Source organism: Neolamprologus multifasciatus, chromosome 7 (assembly GCF_963576455.1).
Source record: "Neolamprologus multifasciatus chromosome 7, fNeoMul1.2, whole genome shotgun sequence".
NCBI lineage: Eukaryota > Metazoa > Chordata > Actinopteri > Cichliformes > Cichlidae > Neolamprologus > Neolamprologus multifasciatus.
In genome coordinates, this window is record NC_140445.1 from 66,797,644 (window position 1) to 66,825,261 (window position 27,618).

Here is a 27,618-nt window from a genome sequence, read left to right on the forward strand (position 1 = left end):
AAGGACACATCTAAAACCTGCAGGACACCGGCCCTCGAGGCCTGGAGTTGCCCACCCCTGGTCCACACTACGGACGGACAAGCGCCTGTTTTTACGTGTTGTCGTTAGCAACAACGACGGTAAAACCATCGCGTGGCTCCGCTGTTTTTGATGTAAGCCTTTCACAATAAAGCTCAAGATCCTGTTGAGACTTTTCAAAATAAACCAAATCAGGTGAAAGAGTATGCAGAGAGTTTACGGATGAGAAGCAAAAAAGCCGTCAGGTGCTAAAAAAATAAACTTTAGACTCAAACTTTGAAAGAAAATGTCGGCCGTTACAACTTATGTCTAAAAATGTAGTTTCATGGATCAGTTAAAACACTCGACTCCGGGTAAAGGACGCCCAGCTGGAAAAACTTCACACAAGTCGAGCTGCTCGAGATTCACCGAATTTACAGAAAATGTTACATTTTTGTGATTTATCTCGTTGTCAGGACGATACATGTCTTACGTCAGGATATGAGATTTCGGTCATATCGCACAGCCCTATCTGGACTGTTGTTAACTTTAAGACTAAAGCAGCTGAAACTGATTTTCAACCCCGTTTGATAACTTAACTTCCCAGAAGTTTTGACTTGATGCTTAAGTGTTTGATCTTTTGAGCAGTGTTCATATACTTAAATCTGTTCAAGTGATGCTGTCTTAACGTGACACAGCCAAGCCTCATCAACAATCATGATCGTCTACAACTGGTAGTTTCTCTTTGGCAGCATATACAGGATTTGACATCAGATTGACCAAGTCCAAGGACCTTCTCCAACTGAGAAGTTCTCTTTAAACCATCACTTAAACATCTGCAGATCCCTAGATGATCAGTTCAAACCCAACCCAAACGGTTGCCCTCAGATGTGAGGAAACCGGTTATGATGTTTGGAAACGAGCCCAAAGACTCAACTATAAACTGCTGCTGCACCAGCATCACCGTCTACAGTATTTGGACTGAGAGTGCGCCACCAAGCAGCCCGGCTACAAAGCAAAGACCTTTATGCTTAACTGAAATCCCTAACTGCCCATATGGATAAGCCAAATGTTTTCTGGAGAACAGTTCAAATTTAAATGAACTCTTTAGCAAACAGACGGCCAGAAACTCGCTGACTACAAAAAGCATTTGGCTCTAAGAGTCCATTTTTCTGGCTTCCTAATATTTAAAAACTAACATGCTTGAAAAAGTTATTACTGCTAATACAGTTAGTCCCACTTTGTTAATCTTAGTCATGCAGTCCTGAAAGAAGACAGATGGAATAGCAGTTTGAATGCTTTATTTACTGTATGTATGCATACTGCAGTTAAGTAGCAAGAACTAAAGGCAAACTAGAAAGGACTACAAAATACAACACATGGACCAATACATTTACAAAACATTCAAAATGTTACAAAATGGGCTGTATTGGTCCTTCTATTGTTGTTCTTCAATTTGGATCTTTATACAAATTTGTCAAGATACAAGGTTTCCATCACTGCATAATTTTACACGTGCCAGGGAGAGACTTCCAGAGCCAGTTTCAAATGGACAAACCATCAGCAAACGTTCTCCACCAACACACCAGGAGTAGAGCCCCACCCCACATGGGAGAACTACATCTTTCTGTCCCACTGGGAGATAAAAGGAATCAAATGAAAGTAGGCAGCTTTTCTCGTCACTCTACCGTTCAGCCGCTGAAGAAAAACAACAACAAAAAAGCCAGGAAAAAAGGATGTGTGGGAGGGAAGCAAACCGAGGACTTTGGTAGTGAGTGAAAATACGTTTACATGTCTTTACATGTCAAGGTACATTTTATTTGACATGTGCATTGCTTTCCACTTGTCTACTCCCCTATTCTCCCCTTTTTTTTCTCCAATATTTACATCAAAAAAAGTATATTAAACAGCATGTCCCGATCCATCTCATCAACTCCAAAGGGATATGACAAAAAAGGGGGAGGGAAAAAAAACCTAACTAGATCCATGAGCAGTAGTCCTTTCATCCACAGTCCAAATGACTGTGGTTGCCAGTTTATCCAGTGCCAACAGTAAAGAGGGAGGTGTGTATGTGTGGGGTGGTGAGGGGGGTGGATCAAGGCCACAGCATCTCTCCGGAGGGCTACGAGCTGGCTGGTACACAGGCTAGCTGGCACCGGTGCCCTCCATCACCTGCTGGGCCTGCTTCTGTCCCATGCAGCACTGGGCGACGGACTGAAACAGCCTGAGGAGAGACGGGAGGAAAAGACATCAGCGTCGGTTTAAGGCGCCACAACAACAGCTGCTCCCCGACATCGCATGTCAAACAGGAAACGTACTTTTCAATCTCGGGGGCACAGTGCACAAAGTCGTGGCTCCAGAACTTGAAGGCAGGATTCTTGATCAGCTCGATGAAGGTGATGAGGAGACCCCACGGGTGAGGCCTGTTCACGATCAGCCTCTCCAACAGAACCCTAAACAACGAGGAGGAAACGTTAACCAAGTATTCGTAGACGACGCTCGACGACATCGTCCGGACCTCGGCGCGGCCTCACCTGGTGATCTGCTCCTGGATGGCCTCGGTGTTGGCCTCGGCAAACAGATAGAGCATCGTGCAGCTGAAGTAGTGAGTGTGACTGTTGGGGTAACGCAGCTGATTGGCGATCGCATTCAAGAACAGGTAACGCCCTGGAAAAAGAAAATCAGAAGCCTGATGAGAGCTTTCATTTGCTTAAGGTCAGATGCTCAACCCCTAACAATCCAGCTGCGTCTGCACTACCAAGATCCAACAGAGACATTCGTTATTTGGGTGAAAAGAGCTTTAAACACAGTTGGTTAGTCGTGTCTAAATATCTATGAAAAGACCTTAATTTAATGCTGCTGGCCTACCCTCAGTGTCCAGGTCCACAGCCAGATTCTGGAAGATGTCCATGTGAGCAGAGTGGGTGATGGTGCTCATGGAGGGGGTGCTGCCCTTATTGTGGATGTGAGCGATTGCCTGCGTCCCCACATACAACACTAGAGCATTGATCAGCTGGATGTTGTAGCGGTTTCCTGGTTCATTGGACACCTGGGAGACAAAAGACCGGCACAAGCTCGTCACCTTTGTGCTTCTTCCTCCTGATTTACAGTAAACGCACACCAAGCCTACCTGCAGGTTGCTACGGAGCTCAGACAGGAAGGTCACAGGTGAGCGCGTCTTCAGATACGAGTCCAGATCCTTCTTGAACTGTGACGGCATCACGCCCGTGAAGTTTGTGAGAATCCGTGGAGCGATGTTGATCTCGCTCAGCATGTCCACCTGCGGCAGGAATCGATAAAGGACAGGCCTGTTACACCTTTCGCTCTCAAACCAACTCGGCTCATATCCACGACTCACACCAAAGCGCTAATCGAACCTTCAGGTTGGGCGTGAAAGGGTCAGGAAGCCTCATGTTGCGTGGAAAGGCACTGAGGATGAGGTTGCGGAGCTGGATGCAGTTGGGTGGGATGACGTCACAGAAGCCATAATGGTAATCGCACAGAAACTCTGGGAAGTCGTGAAGCAGGACCAGGAGCACTCGCAGCGTGCCCTGAATGGATCAGAACAGCAGACGTTTTCTACACATCACTCAAAATGCTCCTTCCTTCAAGAGCAACACTGACACTTAAAAGCCAGGATATTGATTAAAATGACCCTGAAAGATCACCTTGTAGAGGATTTGCATAGGTTTGTTGAGCTCTACGTTCCTCAGGAAAGGGGCCAGGTACTTGAAAAGATCAATCAACAGTTGTGCGTACATGGGCCAACCCTAGAGGATCGGTTTAGAACAAATATTCAAACACGATTCAAACAACAACAGCCATGTGATGTTATTCATGTAAGATTTCTCCTTAAAGACCTTCTGCTGCGGGGTGTGTGCAAGCATCCTGGCAATGAAGATGCGATGAGAAATCAGTTCCAGCCAGGCGTACACGAAACCAGGTGCTTTGGTGGGTCTCAGGATGTGGAAGGTGTTGCTGCAGATAAAGCAAACGTTGAACTCGCCGAACTACAGTTTCTCCGAGACCCTTCAGAAAAAGCGAGTACTTACCAGAAGGCAGTGAGTGTCTGGAAGTTGATGGTTTCCAGGACGTGTTCAGGGGCGTTGAGCTCCAGCAGCAGCATGATGAAGATGCGGTGATACGGCAGCTGCTGGAATTCAGTCTGACGAACATCGTGGTCCTGGATCAACACGCCAACGACAATACCGAGCACCTGTGGAGATATTAAGGTTATACCACAATGAAAATGAGTGAAACTGGGCTATAAATGATATATCAGAATAATATTCAGCGTTACGCGGGTGCACCTTGTTGAGGAGGTTGATTTTTGTCACTGTGTTGGTGGCCTCTCCAGAGTGTTTCACCAGCAGGGCTATGAGCCTCACAAAGGCATCCAGGTTGTGGTAACACTTGGCTCTGATGATGGCTGCACTGGCTGCTGGGTTGTGCTGCTGTTCAGCTTGTGCCCGATAGCTGATCTCCACACACATTTCTGTGCACAGCCGGAAGAAGCGAGTGATCAGGTCATCCGTCTTCAGAATTCCCTGCTGGTGCATCTAGGAAAAAGAAAACGGGGATGCAAACATGAGTAACAGTACTACTTGTTAATCATTCCCATTAACTAATAAATGCTGATAAAAACCTGGCCAACAAAGGCAGAGAAAGCTTTGGTGCTGTCCCTGCCAGCAGCAGCTGAGTGATACAGGTTGACCCATTCCCTCAGGAGGTACTCCGCCTTCTCCCTCAAGCCTGGAGGATCATCGTATTCTGACGCCTGTGAAATCCCAGAGTGCATCATGAAGTTGGGTCCGCCGTGGGCCCGGTCAATCATGGCTTCATAGTTGGAGCGAACCACATCCATCAACTGGGGAAGCCTGGAAACGAGGTGGTAGAGAGCATCTCAGCACACTACACCTCCAGAACTATTCATGCCATCAGAGCAAAGGTCAAGCTAGGGTCTGCCACCTCAGACGAGCAGATCACTGAACATCAAACACATGTAAGCGCAGTGAACAAAAGCCATCACAGAGCGAAGGGAAACACGATTTTGCACTAGCGTCATAAAACTGGCCAATGGAGCTGTAAAGCAGCCCCGAAGGTTAATCTTCAGCCTCAGATTGTAGCTACAATCATTCCACTTCTGATGAACTGCTGTGGTTCATTACCCCTCAGGTGCATTAGCTCTGGAGTGCGCACAGGTCCTCATCAAAGTCTCAATTGTGTGGAAGAGGTCAGCTTCTGTGACGTGGCTCACACTACGTTCATCCACCAGCAGCAGCTTCACCAACTGCATGGCAAATGCAACCGCCATGTAGTGCAGTCCGTTTTCCATTGACTGGAGGGAGGAGGGGAAACATTAATTTAGAAACATCAGAGCAACCAACAGCAAAGGAAACTGATTCAATCAGAAAAAGCATCTTTATGCCTCCAGAAGTTTTATTTCACCAACTTACAAAACAGATGTGATGACCAGTTAATAACAGACAAAGACGGCTACCCGCAGAAGTGTGTGTGTACCTGTGCCAGGTGCAGGTCGTACTGCTGCATATTTACAAGATGGTTCCTGATCAAAAGCTCCACCGCCTCGACGTTGTACTTGTATTCGTCACGGCATTCAATCAGACACCTGCGAACATGAAGCCAGAGACACTAAATTTAACAGATTCATGGAAAATGTTACAATAACTTTCAGGATGGTGCAGGATATCCACTCTGTACAAGAACTGCTCCAACATAGACGCACCTGGTGATCTGCTTATTGCACCACTGCGGGCCATAGGCACGTCCATCCTGCAGGGCTTTAAGCACCAACAGGTGGCACTCCCTGTAGCGAAGCAGCAAGTCGGCATCGGCGCCACTCGTAGCATCCAGAAGACCTTCAACAGCCTGGAGGATGGAATGAGCATTAAGACCTGACCTGACTAACAGCGACTGTTGAAGACAAAACTATGCACAAAAGGAGAAGCTACTGTGTGGAAGACGTCTACGAGCCAAAACTAAACCAGCAACATTTAGTTATCCCACCTTCTGCAGCAAGCCAAGCGCTGCAATGCCATCCCTGGAGTTTCTAGCCAGAGCCACAGCTTCCAGCAAGCTCCGCAGGGCCTGGGTCAGAGGGTTCATGGCCAGCGCTGGAGGGATGGCATGAAGATGCTGCTCCAGGTCTGCTATGCACTTATCATAGATCTGAGCAACATCGTCCGTCGCCCATGCCTGTTGCTGAGATATCAACATGGAATAAAAGGTTTGAGTTAAAACGGCAACACAAGAAGTATTTAGTTAAATGTTGCTTTCTGAGCAACTCATCCACTGAACATTCATAAATGATGACAGAATAATACATGATAATCTCTCCATGCTACTCTAACCTGCAGCACATAAACTTCTAAACATGTGATCAGTTCTGTAACACTGTGGGACTTTTCAGCATTCAGGGATGAGTGCGTGGGTCCCTGAAAATAAACGTACCTTCATGGGCTGAGCCAAGAAGCCAGTTGGTTGGGAAAGGTCATTACTTGGCAGGAAACCTGGAACGTTTCTAGCAAACTCCTCATACACAGCCAGCTGCTTAGGGTCCACTCCTCCCACCTGCAGCACAGGCACACCGTTACTCAGAGACTGTATCCACAGATCATCGGTTCTTGTTGCATCTCTTTAAATTAATACAAATTCGGGTTTCCATTGTTAATCGTGCGTTTTAAGATAAAACACGTTACAGTGACCTCACCTTTAGCCTGATCTGCTCTGGCATACGTTCAGCCTGGTAAGTCAGAACAACGGGATCACAATAGCGACGCCCCTCTTGGCGTGCGTGCTTCCTCAGCTCAAACTCCTGGAAGAGTAAAAAGGAAACAATGTCAAGAAATTTCACTTAAACATTTCTACAGTTACAAAGCGACCGTGTTTTCGCGACTCTAAGGCAAACATAAAAGTCTCAGATTTTCTTCAAAAAGTGCGGCGCGCCCCATAGTGCAGTGCGTGTTGTAAGGAGACGTAGTAGAGAACACCATGAGAACGCTAAAGGGTGAAGTGTGGGCGTTGATTGTATATACCGGTACAATCGCACATACCTGTATAAAAGAACAGGTATGTGCGTATGCAGAACATCGTTGTTTTAACAACCCTGAAAATGGCAAAGAGACACACTTATGAAGCACAGTTTAAACTGAAGGAACACTGAAATTGAGCAGCCGCGAGAGAATTTAAGATGAATGAATTGACGGTTCACAAGTGGAGGAAGCTGGAAAACGAGCTCCGACAGGTCAAGAAGACGCAGCTGAGTTTCCGCAGACATAAGGCGAGGTGGCCCGAGTTGGAGGAAAGACTCGAGCAGTGGATCATCGAGCAAAGAACGAGTGGGAGAAGCGTTTCGCTAGCAGAAGAAATGGAAATTGAACATTTTGAGGGAGGTCCGTCTTGGTGCTTTCGTTTCATGAAACTGTGCCATTTTTCCATCCGGACCAGGACTACGGTAGCGCAGCAACGTCCAGCGGATTATAATGAAAAGCTGCCCATCTTCTGCTCCTACTGCAGCAAACACATCCAGCCACATCACTGACATGGACGACGTCCCGGTGAGTCACACTGTGGAGGGGACCAGCACGGTAGCGATCTGCACAACGGGGCACGAAGAGTCTTCTTTTACTGTTGTGCTTGGCTGCCATGCTAATGGACAGAAACTGCCGCCTACGGTGATTTTTAAGAGAAAGACTTTGCCTAAAGAGGAGTTTCCAGCAGGAATCATCATTAAGGCAAATGAAAAGGGCTGGATGGATGAGGAAATGATGAAAGAGTGGCTGAGGGAGGTGCATGTAAGGAGACCAGGTGGTTTTTTCCACGCATCACCATCGCTGTTGATCTGTGACTCTATGCATCTCACAGCCGATGTGAAAAAACAAGTGAAGCAAATGAACTGTGAGCTTGCTGTGATTCAGGAGGCCTGACAAAGGAACTCCAACCGCTGGACATCGGTGTGAACCGGCCGTTCAAAGTAAGGCTGCGAGCGGCGTGGGGGCGATGGATGAGCGATGGAGACCACAGTTTCACTAAGAGTGGAAGGCAGCGCCGGGCGAGTTACGCCACAATTTGCGAATGGATTGTAGATGCTTGGGCTAACATGTCTGCTGGCACTGTCGTTCGAGCTTTCGCAATAGCCGGCATCATTTCAGAGGAGCCGCACGGCACGGAAAGTGAACCTGACGGTGAAGAAAGTGAACCTGGAATGTTTGATGGAGATTTAGTGCAGCTGTTCAATTCAGACAGAGGATGAGGACTTCGATGGGTTTGATTGATGACGATTACGGTAATAAAAATGTGAGTACCAAACTCAGTTTTGCTCCCGCTCTAATTTCAAATACGCACACTTGTATGCGCCCTACAATCAGGTGCGCCTTATGTGTGTGTGTTAAATACAGTAATGGCACACATAACTGAGACTGCGCCTTTTAGTACGGTGCGTCTTATGGTCGTGAAAATACGGTACATGTATTCACCAGTCCAACGTGGGCCAAAGGCCAATGATTTGTATTTGTGCCTTTGGGTTAATCCCCTTTAACGTCTTACCGTGGCTAGTCTCTTGTCCATTTCAGGGCCGGCCTTCTCCACTGCTGTTTTCTGAATGAAACAGCAAGCAAGTTCACAGTTGTCTTGAGCAATTCTGGCTGCAGCCTCTTCCATCATGTCCCTCTGTTGGGGTGTTGGTGCCTAAAAGGAAAACAGGTTTGTTATTTGATGCTTTTCCTCTTTCTTCTGTAAACTAGCAATTTAAAGACACCCCCTCGTGGAGGCCTTACCCTCAGAGCTGCAGCAAAGCTATTCTTCAGGTTGGTGGCGATGCTCATGAGCAGAGGCTCACGGCAGGTGATCATGGCCATGCCGGCAGTCAGGTTTCTCATCATATGGTGCGCGGCCACACGCATGCGGGACTCTTCAGAATCCAGAGCGAAGTCCTTCCTGATGATCTGCTCACAGGTCGTCATTGCGATTTTGATAGAGCGATCGACCACGGGGTGCACCAGCTCCTGGACGGCACGCTCCACTGACTGACGCACACATTGCTTTAGCTGAGGATGAGCCTGCAGCAGAGGGATCTAAGAAAACAAAAGAGCAGCCCAAGAATGAGAAACGACTAAGAAGAGATCCAAACACATGAAATGATTACTCAGTTTAATGATTACTCTCGGTGTCATCAAGTCCCTGAGGGCTTCATGTGTGCGCAGCTTCATGTAGACTCCTGTGAAAGTCTACAACTCTGCTCAGACGCAAAAATCATGACGCAGTCTTTATACTTACATTGACGTTTATATTGATGTGGGGAGCCAGGCCTGCCAACGCATACACATTGATGTCATGGTAACTAAACTGCGGGGTGGGCGGCCCGGTCGTTGTACAAGTGGTGGTGGTTGCAGCTGGGGTGGAGGGAGGAGCTGCAAATGGAACAAAGTCTCCTGTTGGTTGAAAATGTTAAGTTGATTAAAAATCTCACAAGAAAAGGCAAAACACACAGCAAGCACACAAAAACCAACGAGCTTCTTAAAGTGTTCTCACAGGACAAGTGATGTCCCCAACATGACAGAAGTAATGCATTTTGTTTCTACATGACAAAAACAAACATTTGAGATGTTTAAACTACAAAGACAAAGAGGAATAACATGATCACCTGCAGTAGAGACGGGCAGCATCTCCTCTGGAGGTTTTGCCTCCTTCTTTGGTGCCGATAGCTGCTCCTCGAGGTTCTTTAGCTTCTCCTTGTCCTTCAGCAGGGTTCCTGGCTTCAGCTCGTTGATGTCCAAAGATAAGTTCTTACACAGAACTTCAATCTCAAACTTCAAATTCAACTGTAAACAAAAGCATGGAAGCAATGAACTTCTGATAGCTTTTTATTTACCCAAGGAAACATCATTCACTTGAACTGTAATTTTACTCATGACGTTAAGTGATAATGACGGTTTAGACAAGCGCAGTTTTCAGTGATAAGCATCATTGTGCATTTAATCTTTATTGTTAAATATCACTCAGTGCGTCCAATCAAAGACAGGAATTATGGGAGGCAGCTCCACTGTTGTTACTGTAAAACAACCTGACTGGAGTTTAACACTACGGTACAAATCCAGATGTGTTTTCTAAATAGCAACACACAAGGCTAACTTATTACCTTGAGGTCATGTTCCTGATGCAGCTCAGCGAGAACATTCATGATGGCCATAGTCCAAGGATTCTGGGGTCTGAAAACCTGTGGACTCAAAAATATAATCACGCTGAGTGGTTTGGACATTTTCCCCACTGCATATATAGAAAAGTTGGTATATGGGCCATACTGCTTAGTGTCTACTGAGAAGTGCACCTATATTTCTCACCATGCTTCGTACGCTGGATTCCAAAACTTTGGCCACAAAGGGAACCACATAGAGCAGCTCCTGCTGGCCTTTCACATAAGCTTCCAGTAGCAAAGACTTTACTTCTAGATCCTAGAAGAGGGGAAAATAAACATTAGGCCACTCTGAAGCACAAAAACCAGCAGATAATTTTACGGAGCAAGTAATAAAATGCTCTTACTGTATAAAGGATAGGCTTGTTTTTGGCCAGTGTAATCATGCCTAACCAGTGGCCAAGGTTCTTCAGCAGGGAGCGATCAGAGAAGTTGGCAGCTGCCTTGTCTGAGGTCAGAAGCACCTGAAAGATGCAGGGAAACAGTATTTTACAAAGGATGACAGTTTAGCCAACATAATAATGTGACGTGTGAGAAACGTAACTACAAGCGCATCACACCAGGCAAGTTTTTGGCAATAAGACACCAGAGCTCAATCCAACTTTTGGTAGAGGTGTCAAACATTGCACTGAACTAAATATCCAGTCTTTAAGTACCTTGATGTTCCTGTAGGTTTCATTAAGAACCATCTTCACAAACTCGGGGTTCTTGAGTGTGTCCAAAAAGTTCGAGTAGAGGCTGTGAAAGTTGGGCTCGATGCTGACTCGCTTCATCACCAGGTACTGAGACACCCAGGGCATAAACTCCTCTTTCACCGTCTCTTTCAACTCCTCGACCTGACAGAAGAAATGTTCTGCTTTTAAAAAACAGCACCTTTGATTATTAAGGTTGTTCTAATGCAGTAATGTTTTGTTTCTTTGTCTTTACCTTCTGAGTCATGTTGGATTGAGAAAGGTTGTTGAAAATAAAAGCGATCTTCTCCTGGACATTCTCCGGAGGTTCTACGATCCTTTCCGTTTGGTCAGTAGCCACCAGCAGGGTGTCGATGTTGGTAGTGTTTATGGAGGGCTGTAGGTAGGAACGGAGACTATTTATTATTATGTGTGTGTGTCTATCTATATCTAGATATATCTCTCTCTCTATGCTGCCGAATGGTGTCCGGCCAAAACTGAACTCACAGGCACATCCTTCTTGAAGTTAGTGGCCGTCGGCCTTGCGATTGTGGACGTCTTAGAGGCTGTGGTTGTAGTCGTGGTGGTTGTGACGAGGGTGCTGGGCTGGCCTGGCTGTGGGGCTTTGAGGCCGGCAGGTTGCTGCGACTGTGCCTGGGCTTGTACTAGAGCCAGGCTCCCAGGTGTGGTGATGGACCCCTGCATCTTCACTGGAGGGTCCCGTGACTGTTGTCCATACTCAATATACTGCACACACAGGATATTTGAAGATGCAGAGCGACAGATTTAATTTAGCTGAATCAAAGGCGCGCTTCTCTCCAGCCAGAGAGAGGACTAAGTAAAACTTAATGAATGCTGATAACAGAAAAAGAATGACCACAAATAAATTAAGGAAACCTGATTACCTCTTGTAAATGGTGGGGGAATTGCAAGAAGTGACCAATTGAAGCCAGGTGCTGACAGTACTGAGGGTAGTCCTTTAGTCTAGGAAGAAAAAAAAGATGTCAGCTGTAACGTAACACCTTATACTTACACTTGTTTTGCAGAAGAAGAAGCTAGTACCTGTTTTTGAACCGATCTAGGGCAGCAATTCCAAAGTAATACATTTTGGATCCGTACGGTTTCCGTAAGGCTTCAAGAACATATCGGAGGGCCAAACCCAGGGCCATGTAAGTGACGAGACCTTTCTCGATTATTCCACCAAAGAGACAGGCAGTGATATGCAGCTCCTTGTCTGGGTACTGGGGGAAGAATCTGTACTCCTCAAACAGGTTTCGAAGCATGCAGTTGAACACCTCTCGCTCTCGCTTGATGGTAGAATCCTTAAACCTTTGCAGCATTTCCAAGACCTGCATGAGTCCAATGACATCACGTATGAATTGTTTGACAAGTGTGGAAAAGATTCTATTTGAAGAGGAATGATATTCGCAGAAAAACTACTCACTTCATCCACAGACATGGTTGGGTGAGGTGGGTGGTTGTAAATGCGCTGGAAGTAACTGTTGGCTTCGTCATCTATTTCCTTACTAAAGTGCTGGTTTGCTTCGGGCCACACCTGAGAAAGGTCGGCTGGGAACAGAAAACCATAAGTGATCATTTTAAGTCCAACAGTGAATAAGACTGCACTCATTTTCACTATAATAAACACAAAAGTGTCTTGGTTTACCTACAACACGCAAGTCACATTGTTTGTGTTGTTTAAAATTTCTTCACACACACAAGAAAAATAAAATAAAAATTCCCACAGGGGCCCTTTCAGAAATGTTACAGAGGCGAGCAAACACAACAACAACAGCTGAAACTGAATGACCTGATTCAGCCCAAAGTACAGGCGAGAGCTGGAGGTCAACAACAGCTGAGACAACTTCTTTCACCGTTAACCTTAAAACACCAACATCTAGGGCTGTGCGATATGACCAAAATCTCATATCCCGATATAAAACATCTATCGTCCTGACAACGATATAAATCACAAAAATGTAACATTTTCTGTAAAGTCTGTGAATCTCGGGCAGTTCGACTTGTGTGAAGTGTTTCCAGCTGCGCGTTGTGTAGCTGAGTCGAGTGTTTTAACCGATGCATGAAACGATACATCTTTAGACACAAGTTGTAACGGCGCCATTTTCTTTGTGAGTATTTATTACACGGCGTGCTGCGGGGAAAAGCCTGCTCTAACGTTTGAGTCTAAGGTTTATTTTTTAGCACCTGGCGTCTTTTTTAATTCTCATCCATAAATACTCTGCATCTTTCATGTGATTCTGTTTATTTTGAAAAGTCTCAACAGGATCTTGAGCTTTATTGTGAAAGGTTTGTGGAAAATAAACAAGCGGACACGCGATGGTTTTACCGTCGTTGTTGCTAACGACAACGCATAAAAACAGGCGCTTGTCCGTCTGTAGTGTGGTTATATTAAATATAAGAGAAAGAGAGAACTTTAAGAAATTAATAATAACTACAGTGACATCAAAACATGAAAAAATATTGCCGTAAACAGTTTATTTTGCGACACCACGAAACAAACGATAGCGTAAAATGAAACGATAGACGTTTTTATATCGTCATCCGCTATATATGTTATATCGAACAGCCCTACCAACATCAATCATTCATGTTCATCTTTATAGACTGGGTGAAAGAAAACAATCGTCTCTTCATCTTAGAGGCCTCTAACACTTCAGTACTGTAGACAATTACGTCATGTTGAAGAAGCTGAAAAATATTAAAGTGGGGCTGTCAGCAAAAGCAGACAAGGAATGGAAGACTGATCTGTATTTCCTCTCACGCTGAAGTCTACAATCTTTTTATGTAAAACAAATCACCAATTAACTTGTTCCAGGAATAAAACCTCACGTTAAGGAAACTGTTTTGTTGCGGCAGACAAAGTGCCCTGAAAGCCAATTTCTTTAGTAAGTGATTTTTGTCAAAAGCAGAGGAAATACAGTGCTGAGCAGCGCGGGGCGGGGCTCTCAGTCACACCACTACCACCACCACTTACAGGCCTTCATCTTACTCTGCTGAAAGGTTGGTGGGTTCAGGCCCGGTGTGCTCATCTTCCTGGGACCAAAAGGATCAGTGCTCCCTGCTGGCATCCCTAGACCAGGACCGATGCCCGTGCCCAGTGGACCTGGAAGTAACAAGAGTGTCACTTTACTTTTTGAACTACTCTGCTTCACACTTGTTAGCATGTTTGGATTGAAATGCAAAAACCGGAGGTCATACCAGGGAGTTGTGAGGGCAGGCCGGAAATGCTCCCAAAAGGTGTGCTGGGATTAGGATTGGGAAGTGGTGGAAAGGCTTTTGCTGGAGACTGGGGATTATTGAAAGGTGTATTCACTGGTGTTGGAAAACTTATGCTTGGATTGAGGGAAGTAGCTGAGGGCCCCAAATTCAAACCGCCAATGCCACTCAGAGGGTCCATCTAAACAAAGGGACATAAGAAAGTTAAGCAGGCAGGAAAGGAACAGAGCTACTAACGTCAGCTTTTTACAGTAAAAGAAAACATGATAGGACTGTTACAGAAACCCAAAACATTTATTGTACACTTTATAAAAGTGTTAATATCAAAATTAGCCAATTAACCAATCATGAAAATGTATTTCAAAAGACATGATATGCAAGATACCTGTACGGGTGAGATGGCATCTAGGGTGCTGGTGCTCGGGGCACGTCCCTTTGGCATCACACCTGGTGGTGGCTGTCGGGCTTTATTCATTACATTGCTGCAATTAGCCACCATCGTCAGGATGGTCTCCGACAGCTCCTGGGATACACTGCTAAGGATTTAAAACAAAAACAACATACACGTAAGACGGATGTTACACAGCATCGAACCAACGTTGGGCTCCATTCGAAGCTCCAAAAGTCCAAGAGCCATCAAACAAAAGCCCCTTTTCCTTTAGCGCCTACTCGGATCAACTCGCCACAGTCTCTGGTACTAAAATAGTACCCGCTCGGCCGAGGCTTAAGTGATCCGAGCAGGTCCTGAAATGTGATGTCACCAGAGTGCATGCTACTGATTGAGAGATGAGTCGTGAAAGCAGCACGTTCACGAAAATCACAACCGCCATTTTCATAACCTGGCATCGAGGGAAATGGCTACAACTAAGAAGAAAAAGCCGCGACCCGAGTACGATCACCTCTGCTTGTACCTTTGTTGTAGTGTGTGTGTCGCATACCAATTACATCACAGGACGCTCGCTCGTGTTGCTATGATGATGACCACAAAAGGTGGTGCTGCAATGGAAAAAGCAGTCGATCCGAATAGGGGATAAACACCAGGCTTTAAAGTTCCTCACCCAGCACATGACTGCAAGCAGGCTAGCATGGTGGCTAGAGTCTCTGGAGGCAACTGGGCACTTTTGGGCTGGTCCTTGTCAGGAGCCAAACCCCCCATGATGGATGGACAGCGCCTCTTCAAGAACGTCACACAAGCTTGGATGAAAGGTTCCTGTCACAAGAACGAGAAATATAATTAATACAAAACCAGACTTTTCATGAAATACGTTTAATGTTACACTAGCATAAACAGGAAACCATCTAAAAAGACATATCGATTAGCAATCATTAGTTTAAAGACCTACCCCGTGCTCTCTAATTTTGTCAGTAAGCCATTTATCGAGTTTGAGGTATTCACGACGCGAGGCAAGTGCAGCGAGATCAATAACAAAGGCAAACGGAGTACCATTCAGCAGCATTGATAGAGACTGTAGAGAGGAAAAACACATTCATGTTCACATAATAATTTGTCTCCATTTATTACATGAAACATTTAAAAATCCACCTTTACAACTATAGACACGGACTCTTTAAATCCAATAATCAGATTATATTCAGAGGTCTGTTATTGCAGCAAATACAATGTTTTTAAATATTAAATCAAAAGTTTCTAAGGAGAGAACTGACATGCTATACAGCGTGTACCTTTACCCTCTACCTTAAATTCAGATACAATGTTACAAGAGTACAAAAACTTCAATGGTCAAGGAGAACGAGGTATTCTAACCTTTAAGTCTTGGGCCACATCCAGGATGCGAGATAACTTTGCTTGGTCGTACTGCTCCCCTCTCATGTACCATTCAGCCATCGAATGCATAATTAGCTGACGTATGGAAGGAGACTGTCCCTGCAAGACAGACACACAGTTTTGTTTGCAAGCAGGATTTTTTTAGTATTTTCTTTTGAACGACGCACCAAACTAGTAGAAAACTTAACACTTAACTGAAGACATGACTTCAAACAACATGTTACCCAGCAACACTGAGATCTAATAACAAACACCAACCTGTCCATGCCAGGCATAGTGCAGGATAATGGCGGAGTTGGGGTGATTTCCCAAAAAGATGGGCATCAGGGTGGAGATGAGCTCGTGGCGCAGTGTGTGCCACGAGGTGGTAATCTGCAGTAGCGCCAGCACCAACATGTCGGGGCAGTGTTTGATCGGGAAGCTGAACAGCTGCTTCACCTGCTCGTACTGGCCCACCTCAGACAGTCGAAGCAGACTCTCCACCAGATCCAGACTTTTCCTGTGAAGAATTACAAAAACATGAGCGCTTTGGCCGAGATTTAAAGTGTCGTGGTCAACTTGATTTTTTCATTTATTCATTTTTAACGTGAACACTTCACTACACACAGAGGTCCAACTTTGCCTCCAGTTTAAGAGACCATCAAGGACACCTCAATTACATTTTTACTGCTTTAAAGCAAAATCTGAAGCCACAGTAAGAAAAATCTGCAACGGCACACCGTTCTGCAGAGGCAAGGTGATATTCAATTTCCATACCATGTGGCAATCTCTCTATTGTCATCCTCTGGTGGGGCCTTGAGGATGTCAATGGCCACAGTGTGACAAGGGTAGTCAGCAAAGCAAAACACTTCTGGGTTCATCAGCGAGTGTTGAATGAACGACAACTGGAAAAATACAGAAAAGATGCATTAAACTACACAAATCTATTCCAACTTGACAAAGATTCCTCTCATAATTTTCCCCAAACACAACTGAATTTTTACCCTCTCGGTGCACATAAGTTACCTGTCCCTCAGCATGTTTCCAAGGCCGATAGATGAGATCCACAGGGAAACTTTCAATGCCCAGCCCTCTCTGGATCCCATACACCACGACCTGCAGGCCTTTGCTGTCTCGGATTATAAAGCCCGGGTGGTCCAGTTCATATGTCACCTCTTTGAAGTTGAGATTGGGATTCTAGGGCATAGGCATAAGCAGTGAAAATTCAGTCATTAAAAAGGATTTTTTATTTTTGTCAAGTTTTCCATTTCAGTGTTTCCTGGAAAATTTCTGGTTTTCAGATGAACTGACGGTTCACTTACCACTTCTTTGACGATGTCGATGAGGACCTCAACGTTCCACGTATGTGTCTGCGAACCATCGTTCTTATCTTTCCCATCGCTCCAGATACCGCTTCCTGGAGCAGAGATAGACTGCAGAAAGAGGAAAGCCATCAAAATCTGTGTTTGAGCCACCGTCTCCACCTTTGTCCAGTACCATGGAACAGAGTGCACTCACATTTAAAAACAAGAGAATAAAGAGCAAAGCAGGTACGCCTGGGTTTTGATAATGTTTCTTTTTAACATCAAGCCCACAGTGTGAAGGCTTAACCAAGAGGGACAGAAAGAGCGAGTGTCGAAGGTGAACTGCTGCATGCTTACACAGCATCAGACAGAAGGGCTGCTCGGCCTTGTGTGATAACAGGGAACTCTATTCGACTTCATTCTGTCAGTTAAGGCCGACTGAAAATAAAACGTGCACACGGAGAAGCTCCTGACATTGAGAAGTCCACAGCTGTGCTAGCCAAATCTTTAGCTGGTTGATAATAAAACAGTGAACTGCTAGACCGTCCTGCACTCAGCAAAAACAGCAGTTTGAATCTTCATGTTTGCACTTACAGTAGTTCATGGCAAGTCTGTGTGAAGAGAAACTATGAAGCAAACCAAACAGCGTTCTTACACTTTCCTGTCCCCTCCGTCAAATCAAGTGTCTCACCTGTAGTGGGATGCCGTCAGTTAGACCAGAGTGGGTACGAGCCATCATGCCCAGGACTCTGGCTACCTGGCTGGCCGTCACCTCTCTCACCCCATATTGGACGATTATGTTTCTGCACTCGTCCAGACTGAAGAGAGGAAAGAAAAGGTCAAGGTTGCCTACAATCCGTCGTTACTGAGCACTCGCATGTAATTTCAGAACAGAACTTATATTAGGACAGGATTAAGTAATAACTCACTTTGAGGTTTGTGATAAAGCGTGTTCAAACAATAAAAAGACTTCATATTTATTTAACACAATTTACCAAACACGCAAGAGCTTCTTGGTGCCAACACACGGTCGTTCAAATGATTACTTAGAATTTAGATACAAGACAAATAACTGTCGTCACAGGTTTATTTCTTTTAAATCACTTGGTTCACACAGTTTCAAACAAGCCACACTCACCTAGCACAGAAACCATAGCCAACTTCTTGAATGAATTCTGCAAGAGAACTCTCCATCCTGGTCTTAGCTAACTCCCCCGAGTCAGGTAGGATCCTGTCCATGAGAATGTCCCGTTTTTCAGGGTACAGCAGTGGTGCGAGCACCACAGGACAGCGCTCCTGGGGGAAATCTGACAACAGCGTGGCAGAGTCAGATTGGGAAAACAAAACTGGACGTTTCACCATATCGAGTCAGTCTGCGTGCATATTTAAGATTTACAATCAGCCCCCCCAACTGATCCTCCATACCTCGGCAAAGTGTTTTGAGGAAGGCGTCAATCTGCTCTTGCCCTACCCCACTGGCTCCCTTCTGTCCAAACAGTAGATGGGAGAGCAGTAGGTGCAGCACCTCTATGGCAATGTCTTGGAAGCCACCTTCTTGGTTTCCTCCAAGATCTGCGTCAACGTATGACCGCAGGAGGTCTGGAAGTTTCTGCTTGATGAACTGAGCAGCTGAGAGACAAAAACAGTTTGTTATCATGTGCTTTCCTGTGTATTATGTTAAAAAAAAAAAAAACCATTAGGTGAAGCTAATGTGAAACATTTAAGTGATTAAATGTTCAGAAGAATGATAGGGACAGTACGCCATGCCTTCCAGAAATGACTACAATCAAAGCACACAGTGCTCCTTAATGCATCTCCACAAGAAGTGTGTTTGTGTGCAAAAGAGATGAACTGAAATCTTGAAACAAAGTCAAGCATTGATTTCAGGATTTCTCTGCATTGCTAAGTGTGTGTGTGACACGTAGGGCTGCCAGGATTAGTCGACTAGTCACGGTTACGTCGACTATCAAAATCGTCGACGACTGATTTAATAGTCGACGCGTCGTTTGAAGCTTTGTAAGATCACAAAAGACGCAGGAATAAGTAGTAGGATTTAAGAGTGTAATAACGGACTGAAACAGAAGATGGCAGCACTGCATGTACAAGGATGCCAGCTGCCGTTAAACCCCGAAGAAGAAGAAGCTGTGTCCCAGAATTCATAGCGCAGCCCAGCTCAGTTTCCAACAATGGCGGCAGCTAGTTAGTTTTAATATTACTCTTATTATTCTTTCTGGGTCACAAAATAAACGTTGAACATATTTTCAGGCGAGAATGTAGCTGTGTAAACCTCAAATATCTGCTCAGTTTATCAAGACACCACATATTTTCAAAAGCGCTCCGACGTTTTCGGAGACGTCTGTTAGCCACTAGCTCGATAGCTAGCCGGGGGCTAGGCTAACTAGAGCCGTGAGAACACCGGACTCCCGGCAAATCGTTTTCAAACCCACCGCCGTCTTTCCGTACTCAGGTTAAACATATGTAAGTCACTTAGATAACTTAAAATGTTATTGTTTGGCTTTTTTCAGTATTTTATTTGTTCCTGAGTAAATCGGTTTGGCTGAGATTAAAGTTATAGTTTTTACACAGCTGAAAACGTCAAGCAGACAGCTGATTATCAGAAGTGTGAGATGCTCGAGAATTTACTCCGGTGTCCTGTTATATTTTAGATAGCAAGGAGTTTATTAAACTTCACCGAAACAATCTGCAAATTTCATTAAAATTTAACAAACTATCATCTTGTCTTTATTTTTAGTTAGCACATACCTTAAACACTTAAAGCTGTAAGCTAATGATAGTTATATAAGAGCAGATGCTGCTGGTGCAATAAGCTGTACGTTTTACGTCCAATGGATGATGATCTGATTAGTCGACTAATTGCAAAATTAATCGGTGACTAGTCGACTATCAAAATAATAGTTTGTGGCGGCCCGAGTGACAGGCCAGCAGTGGAGTGGGGAGAAACAGCACTGCGCTTGGATGTAATACAGAACAACTGTGACTAGTGGGAGCACAAATCACCTGTATCAAAAGTTTTAAAGACAAGAATTACTTTAGTTTCAAGTGAAGTGCACTATCAGCTGTGCGTTGGACAGTGCCTTAGCTTACAGCTGAAACTACATATTTTCTGTACTAAGCACAAGAAAAATCATCACTAATTACAGACTTCATTAAGTTTAACTTTTCAGAATTTTAAAGTCAAGCTTTGCTTGTAGTTTGTTTCAAATGCAGAGTGCAACACTGTAAAGTCAAACTACTTCTGACACATTGTGGCATCAGTGTTTTCTCAAGTCTGACAATTCCTGCTGCCGAGGTTAGAGGTTCTATCCATGACCCAGGGAAACTGAGTTCATGACAAAAACCCTGAAAACCGTGTATTTCAAACCTGAGGCTCAACTCTTGCGGCCCGATACCAAACGACTAACAGACCGGTATCGGTCGCTGGCATAAAGAATGCAAACTGCATACCAGCAGCAGACTACCAGGCTCATTTCAGCCAAGATTTTAAGACAATTCAGGAAGAACAAGCATGAAATGTATTAGTTCTTCTTTAGAAATACAAGATTTGTTGGAAATATAACAGTTTGTTGACAAATACTGCTAGAAAAACATTGTTTATTCACTGGGTTTAAATAAATGAAGGTGTGCTAGAAAAACTTACCAAAGCCACGAAGGTCTGTGTTGCTGGAGTTGAGCAGAGCAAGGCCAAATATAACCTGAGGGGTAAAAAAGCAAAACACTTAAAAGGAGAGCCTAATGTTTCCGTGATTTCATACAGAGAATCTTTAGATCAAAAGTTCACTTTATGTTCATACAAGTGCCAAAGCTACTATATTGCATTTACATTGTTTCCACTTGATCCTTTACCACCTCGTGTCATAGAGGCCACTTGCCATTAATTTGTCTTTTTTCACTGAAAAGTTACAAAATAAATTCTCATCTTTCAGGAACTACTTAAATTTTCTGTTTAGCCCAGAATGGTGGGAGCTACAGTAAAGTAAATCAATGCAAAGCTGACTTCTGTCTGTTCAGACATCAGCATATGTGAAAGCTTTGAAGCTCGTCTTCTCTTCTTTCCAAAACAGTTTGAATTTTGTTTAAGGGAAAAACTGTCATGGAGTTACAGTCATTTAAAGAGTGCTTGTAAAATGGGCTCGCTGATGGGCCAATGGTTTAAAATAAAGAAAGAAATAAAGTTAATAGAGCGGGCTTACCTCTTGGACTTTGCTGAGCTTAAGAACTTTGCTCAATTGAGTGAATAAGTGAGCAGATGGCTTCAAACTCTGAAAGACAATTTAAATCAACAATGAAAAACTGTTGTTATCTCGTGTTTCACCTGAAGGTTGAAATACAATTCATTGTTATTATTCGTAAACACCTTTAACATGTCGATACAAACATGGGTGTCTCGAGTTTGTCTCTGAGCTACTTAACCCTTTAAGACAATAGAAAAGTCCGCCAGAGCTTATCTTTATATTTTTCATGCTGTACTGCCAATTTTGGGAGCACTTCAAGTTGCTATGCATCAACACAACCGTTATAGCCCAAATTTTAATAATATGTCTGCATTAAATCCATAGGAACTACATAAATTGCAAAAAAGTGCAATAAACTACAAAAAAAAAATTTAAATTTTTTTTACATATATTTCTAGTTAGAGAAATTTAAGAGCTTTATCCCCCAAAACTGTAAATACAAAAAGTTGCACAAAATAGTTTCCACAGGAAATTTATTGAGTGTCTTCATAGTTTTATTTTTGAGATGCACCATTTTTTATGGACTGCAAGAAAAACAAAAATAAATATTGTAATGCAAATTTGCAAAAATAAATAAATAAAACAAGAAAAACAAAACAGCATGTGCATCAAAAACTATTTCCAGCGGTGCAATTTGAGTTCCAAGCATCCAAGAAACAATACAGAAAAGCATAAAGTCAAACAAGACTTTTAAAAAACACCAGTATAGGCTTATAAGGCCCTGAAGGTAAAAAACAAAAACTGTTTTCCGCAAAAAATTACATCACTTCCGGTTTCGGGCAGGTAATGGCGGATATGTGATAGTTCGCGCTGACGTCTATTCCAACATAGGAAGTGTTTTAACAGCTGATCGTATCGGCAAAGTGTGTTTTTGAAATATTATGTTTTCGTTGCTCCAAGTGCTTTTTATGCAATTTTTGCAAAGCTATATGTGGAAGGAAACTGACTTAGGACAAGCTGATGGCATAAGATGTAAGTACAACTCCTCCAGTTTGATATGCAAAAAAAATTATTGCACTAGCTTACGTGGTTGCAGAGCTACAGGGATTTAAAAATAGTTACGCAAAACGGAGCGTGCCCACTCCGACCGGTCTTAAAGGGTTAAAGCCCAACATGTAAAAAACAAATGTTTTAATAGATCAAGAGCTTATCTTACTGATACGCTGACATTTCAGCATCTTTTCTTACCTTCTGGTAGTGCAGGGGATTGTCGATGGCGTAGCACAGAGTAGAGATAAAATTTGGTTTTGATATCAGCGACACACACTCCTGGATCAGAAACTGTGTCTTTGACAGGTTGGAGGAAAAAAATAAAAATAAGTATAGGGTGAAGAACAAAATCAGAAAACTCATGAAAACAATAACCAGACATTTTAATTCATGTAACCAGTGACTTATGAAGTATAGGTTTCCCCACTTACAGGGGCACAAACACAGCTGCACAGAGACCGCGGTGACAAACACAAACAACGTGCGTTTCAGGGGTTTAAGCTAATTTTCTGATTATAATAGCAGTGTCCTAAGCAAGGATTCATCTTTCTTCTGCAAGTTTTGTTTGCCCAACTCCACTATTACCAAATATGAAATGTTTAAGATTGTCATTAAACATAAAGTGTGAAGGAGTTGATGACGGATGCTTGTGTCTTACAGCTTACAACACCAGAGCTCAGTTAATAAGTTACTGTCAAAGTGAAAAGAAGGTACTTGTACTCTTGGACACCCACAGTGGACTCGCACTTTGCTGCTGGAAGCTGATTTTATTACAATAGTTGCTCCAACAGTTTAAAGGTAATTTCAAAGGAAGATGTATTTTCATGTTTTCATGGCCAACAGCTTTCAGAAAATGACAGATTTAATAACAAACGCTAAATTCACAAAAGAAGAAGTAAAATAAATATGATACTAAACAGGAATTGATTACATCAGCCTTCTACGCATTACTGGGGCTCCAAGAAGCAACAGCAGTCCGACTCTCAAGAAGAGATGTGAAACTAAACCAGAGGTTAAAACGGTTCTTACAGAGTGAAACCATTTTACATTTTAGTTTCCATATTGCAACCCCCTAACCCTAATGTTTTGTTTACACCATTTTTATTCTTTCCAAATAGAGTCTAGTTGAAATTCGAGCAGGATAAATTTGACATTTTTTTCTTTATTTCTGCCAAATTACTGCTGTAAACACAAACAATAATAAGTTAAAGGAAAGTTTCAGGCAACTTTAAAAGACTGATTATTTTCTGAAGTTGTTTGGAGCGAGAACAGAGTTTCTGCCCATCCACTGCTAAAAGCTTACGTGTCTGTTTGATGTTACTTATCAAGTAAGTAGATGGCAGTGCGAGGGTCAGAGTCTGTAACTACTGTATTTCTGACACGTCAAACGCCTATATCCTTATACATTACATTAACTGGTGTTCAAAATGGAGAAATTGCAGCCAGCGGTTGTATATTTACAGTTATTATCACTACAGCAGAAACAAAAGACCCCCAATGTTGCAAAGGCAGTCTAAGGAGCAAGCACAGACAATTAGTATCAGCCCCATCTCCATCCCTAAAGTCTCTCAACTCTCACAGAGTTCACTGATGCCACATGTGTTCACAGCTGTATAGAGTAGAATGCCTTTTACTGTCACAATCCTCATGTACAATGTGATACAGAGCATCTCCTACCCAATGCAAACGTGGGAAAAGAAAGGGGTGTGAGGTGCACAGTTCTGCAGCACTATATACACATGAGCAGTAGTCAGGAAAAAATATAAAGTAAAAAATACAAATCTGCAATAAAACAAAGTGTTCTAAATTTACGTGCAATAAGCCACACTGTAAATAAAGTAACGCATAGTAGTGATGGTAGTCTGTTTAAAGTCGTTGGATTGGGGGGTGAAGTGTGTTGTCATGTGCGAGTTCAGGGTGGTTATGGCTTTTCTGTAGTGCTTGAGTGAGTCATGCTCAAAATACTATAAAAGGAACGGGACATTTTGCTTGGAAACAACATCCCCACTGAAATTTAAAAGAAAAGAGGCGCTGTTACTTTGTTATTGGTCCTTGTTTCTGTCATTCTAGTTTTAATAAATGTCAAAGAAAAATGCCAAATTCAAAGAAAGCAATGAACATATCCTGTGTAAACATTTAAATTTTAAAAACACCATGCTGCCATTTAGCAGCCAGTTTCTTATCTACATGCTCCGTGTAGATTGAGTGCATGGCACGCTCCAGTCTTTATGAATCCAACAATTTTTCAGGATCAGGCCTTAAAAAAAAAAAAAAAAAAAAAAAACCTTGCAGAAACTGAGGTATTCTTCCTAAACAAAGTGTGTGTATGCTGTGAACAAACCGCCACCTTGGATGAGGTCAGTGAAAACATATCAAAGGGTAACAACAAACAAATTTAAAAACATTAAAATGCCACACCGCACCTCCTTAGATCCCCCATCAAAATCTTTTCCAAGTACAAAGAAGTTGAGATAAGCAATGTTTGAGCAAACTGAAGAATAAACACGCACACTGGGCCACCGTGTTAAAGCTAAGTGTGTTTTCCACCTAATGGCTCTGCGCACATAACCCACTCAAGAGTTTTGTTTTGCTCCCCTGGCAATATTTAGCTGCAGCCTTATATGACAACAGCACATATGAAAATCCAGGATTCAAACGTCTCAAATTTAAAGTTACCTGGTGAAAGTCCTTGCCACTGCTTTTACCATCGCCACTGAAATCCACATGGGAGAAGAGACAGCGTAGTAGATGCCTGTCTGCCTCAGGACCGTGACGATTTACAATCTGGGAGAGCACATGAAACACACCAAAATGTCAGAACATGTCACACAGACCACCACAGACACACTAAGCCATATAAAGTTCAAGTTTTCATAACAATGTGGCCACAAGTGAAACATCAAAACACCTTTCGCCGAGGGAAAAAGAGCACTGCCCAGCTGATCCAATAGTATCTTTAAAGTGAGCCAACGTAAACTTCTCTGATACGCAGACCCTGATCAACATTGGGCAGGCTTAGCGTATTAGCATTATAAAATTTACAAACACACACAAAAAGCTCTCTAAAACAGAAGAAAAATGCAATTTTTGGTTTAATTAAGGTTTTAAACATCTACAACTTTAAGTGAATAGAATATCTTGTGATGTTTAAGTATTCCAAGATATCTGTTTGCAAATTTAAAATTAAATAAATAACGGTAAAGACTTTTCGCTACCACTCACATGCTGTATTTCCTGCTGGCTGGCTCGGTAGTTTTTCTTTGTTAAATTGTCCACCAGATAGCTGATTTGAGACAAAGCCAGCGAGAGCGAGTCAAGATTCATTGCTGGTTGGGGCGGAAGCAGGCGGCCGAGCACGGCGCAAAATCACCATTATTCCCCTTTAGTCACTTCAGTGATAAGTTACTTCTGCTCCCCCCCCCCAAAAGGTGTGAATAATGTTGACTTCCAAGGTAATGGTGGATGGGTGGCTCCCGGTGCTAAGTAGGTAGAGTCTTTCAGTTTAAAATCAAGTTCAGCATCTGAAATAAGAAAAACAAACACAAAAATCACTTTGAAATATAAGAGAGAAACTTACTTTTGAGCTGCACTAAACTTTATGTGCAGACTAGGTGCCACTAATGTCCACTATCAACACAAACTATGGCAGCCTATGAGGCCTACTTGAATGACAGACCCAACAATGCAGTGAATAGCTGCATGGCTACTTATCTGCTAATAAATTCAGAAACAACAGTGAAAGAAGTTACTGCCACACAGTTTGGTACAACATATGCACTGAGATTGTATAGGGTTGCATAAACTACACTAGGCCTTAAAAGCACCGTAATGTTTGGAACAGAGTCACTGCGGTTTGGTCACTTAATGAAATGCCCCCCAAAAAAGTACGTGGCGTTAAGAGCAACCAACCCTGAGTTTACAATGAGAAAAGGACAAGTGTGGAAATCACACACTGAAACAAAGAGCAGGCTAACGTAACTTACCAAATCTTGGAGAGTACCTATGCGCAAGCATGAGACATTTTTTATGAGCGTTAACAGATTCATAATTTACCTAAAAGTCTTAATATGCGAATAAAGACAACGTTTAAAAAAATGTCAAGATTCAGGGACTCGGTTCATGTAGCAAGTAGTGAAACATGCCAAATACTCGAGCTAACTATCACCATGACGCTGATAAACACTTGCTACGGAGCAGTTAGCCCTTGTGTTCACCGAATATTAGCTTCGTATTAACATAAAACACAAGATGTATTATTGTTTACTCAGCCAAGTCTAAACGGGAATTTAAATCGGATCGATACCATTCGTCGCAGGTTAAATACCAACTTTAACCCATTACCAGCCCCGGGTGCGAGAGTACAGGCTAATGCTATCTCATTAGCAATGTGAAGCTAACAGCAACGTGAGTCCCGTTTCATGTTGGTTATTGTTATACAGCAGAATCGAATAAAATAGCATTCCTTTTACACATTCAGATACAAGTTGTTTATGTAAGCAACTACTAAGGTTTGGAACGCCACATTTGGCCGGAAGCCTGAAGGCCGCGAGCGCAATACTCGGACGGGTTTTGCGCGATCATGTCAGCTAACGTTAGCACTAACCTTTTTAACGTTAGCCTCGCTCTCTCTTCGGGCTCCGACTAGTTTATGGAATCGCTAACACTTTACTTAAAACTGCTATCTTCGGACATAACGTAAAATTCACGTGTTGCCTGAACAAATACAGGTATACAGCGGTACCTTCGCTACACGAAAAACTTTGCTAAATTATGGAATTTTTACTTTTTTGCGTTCACCAATATGACAGCTGTTTCTCAGCAAGTAGACCTCCCCCGCTCCGGGAGCTAACGGCTATTCTCCGTATTAATATCGCTGCTTTTGTGCCAATTTCTCAACTTAAAGCAATCCACGATCATTTGTTAAATACATCACAAGCCTCACCGTGCTCTCAATAAAGTAATTCAGATCCTCATCTCTTTTTGTTTCTCGGAACAAACTTGACGAAATGGAAGGGTTGCCGTGCCTTCAATTCAGTTTGATTTTCAAAATAAAATGGCGACTGTCACCGCCGCGGCGCGCTCACGGTTCGAGAGAGACGAGTGCGTGAACTTATTCGCGCGACACACACCTGAAACCGCCACATATTCAGTCAGTGTTTTATTCATTTAAAACGATAAAAGAGAAGAAATT

General features: G+C 43.3%; 1 protein-coding gene across 6 annotated transcripts; it reads right to left on the bottom strand.

The window, feature by feature from the left end:
- Positions 1 to 1,281: 1,281 nt before the first annotated feature.
- Positions 1,282 to 27,509, bottom strand: cnot1 (CCR4-NOT transcription complex, subunit 1). 6 transcript variants are annotated; one of them, XM_085166951.1, is made up of 49 exons: positions 27,370 to 27,509; positions 25,650 to 25,948; positions 25,104 to 25,211; positions 22,626 to 22,724; positions 21,396 to 21,464; positions 20,843 to 20,897; positions 18,610 to 18,813; positions 18,323 to 18,491; positions 17,876 to 18,002; positions 17,203 to 17,313; positions 16,907 to 17,077; positions 16,658 to 16,785; positions 16,160 to 16,400; positions 15,881 to 16,000; positions 15,459 to 15,581; positions 15,174 to 15,325; positions 14,501 to 14,648; positions 14,098 to 14,296; positions 13,874 to 14,002; positions 12,323 to 12,447; positions 11,941 to 12,227; positions 11,784 to 11,862; positions 11,386 to 11,634; positions 11,135 to 11,275; positions 10,864 to 11,043; positions 10,555 to 10,671; positions 10,356 to 10,466; positions 10,154 to 10,231; positions 9,659 to 9,836; positions 9,292 to 9,446; positions 8,793 to 9,089; positions 8,563 to 8,703; positions 6,728 to 6,832; positions 6,469 to 6,588; positions 6,025 to 6,219; positions 5,744 to 5,886; positions 5,518 to 5,626; positions 5,166 to 5,335; positions 4,643 to 4,874; positions 4,308 to 4,556; positions 4,050 to 4,213; positions 3,858 to 3,975; positions 3,666 to 3,767; positions 3,375 to 3,548; positions 3,128 to 3,277; positions 2,866 to 3,046; positions 2,532 to 2,664; positions 2,316 to 2,450; positions 1,282 to 2,221 (listed from the first exon to the last, which is right to left on the bottom strand). In XM_085166951.1, exons 2-49 carry the CDS (start codon positions 25,749 to 25,751, stop codon positions 2,143 to 2,145), a joined length of 7,152 nt encoding a protein of 2,383 aa, XP_085023077.1. In that variant the 5' UTR covers positions 25,752 to 25,948; positions 27,370 to 27,509; the 3' UTR covers positions 1,282 to 2,142. The 6 variants fall into 6 exon arrangements, with proteins under 6 accessions (XP_085023077.1, XP_085023080.1, XP_085023079.1 ...); XM_085166954.1 differs by having other exon boundaries at positions 11,386 to 11,625; positions 13,889 to 14,002; positions 14,501 to 14,651; XM_085166953.1 differs by having other exon boundaries at positions 13,889 to 14,002; positions 14,501 to 14,651.
- Positions 27,510 to 27,618: the final 109 nt, after the last annotated feature.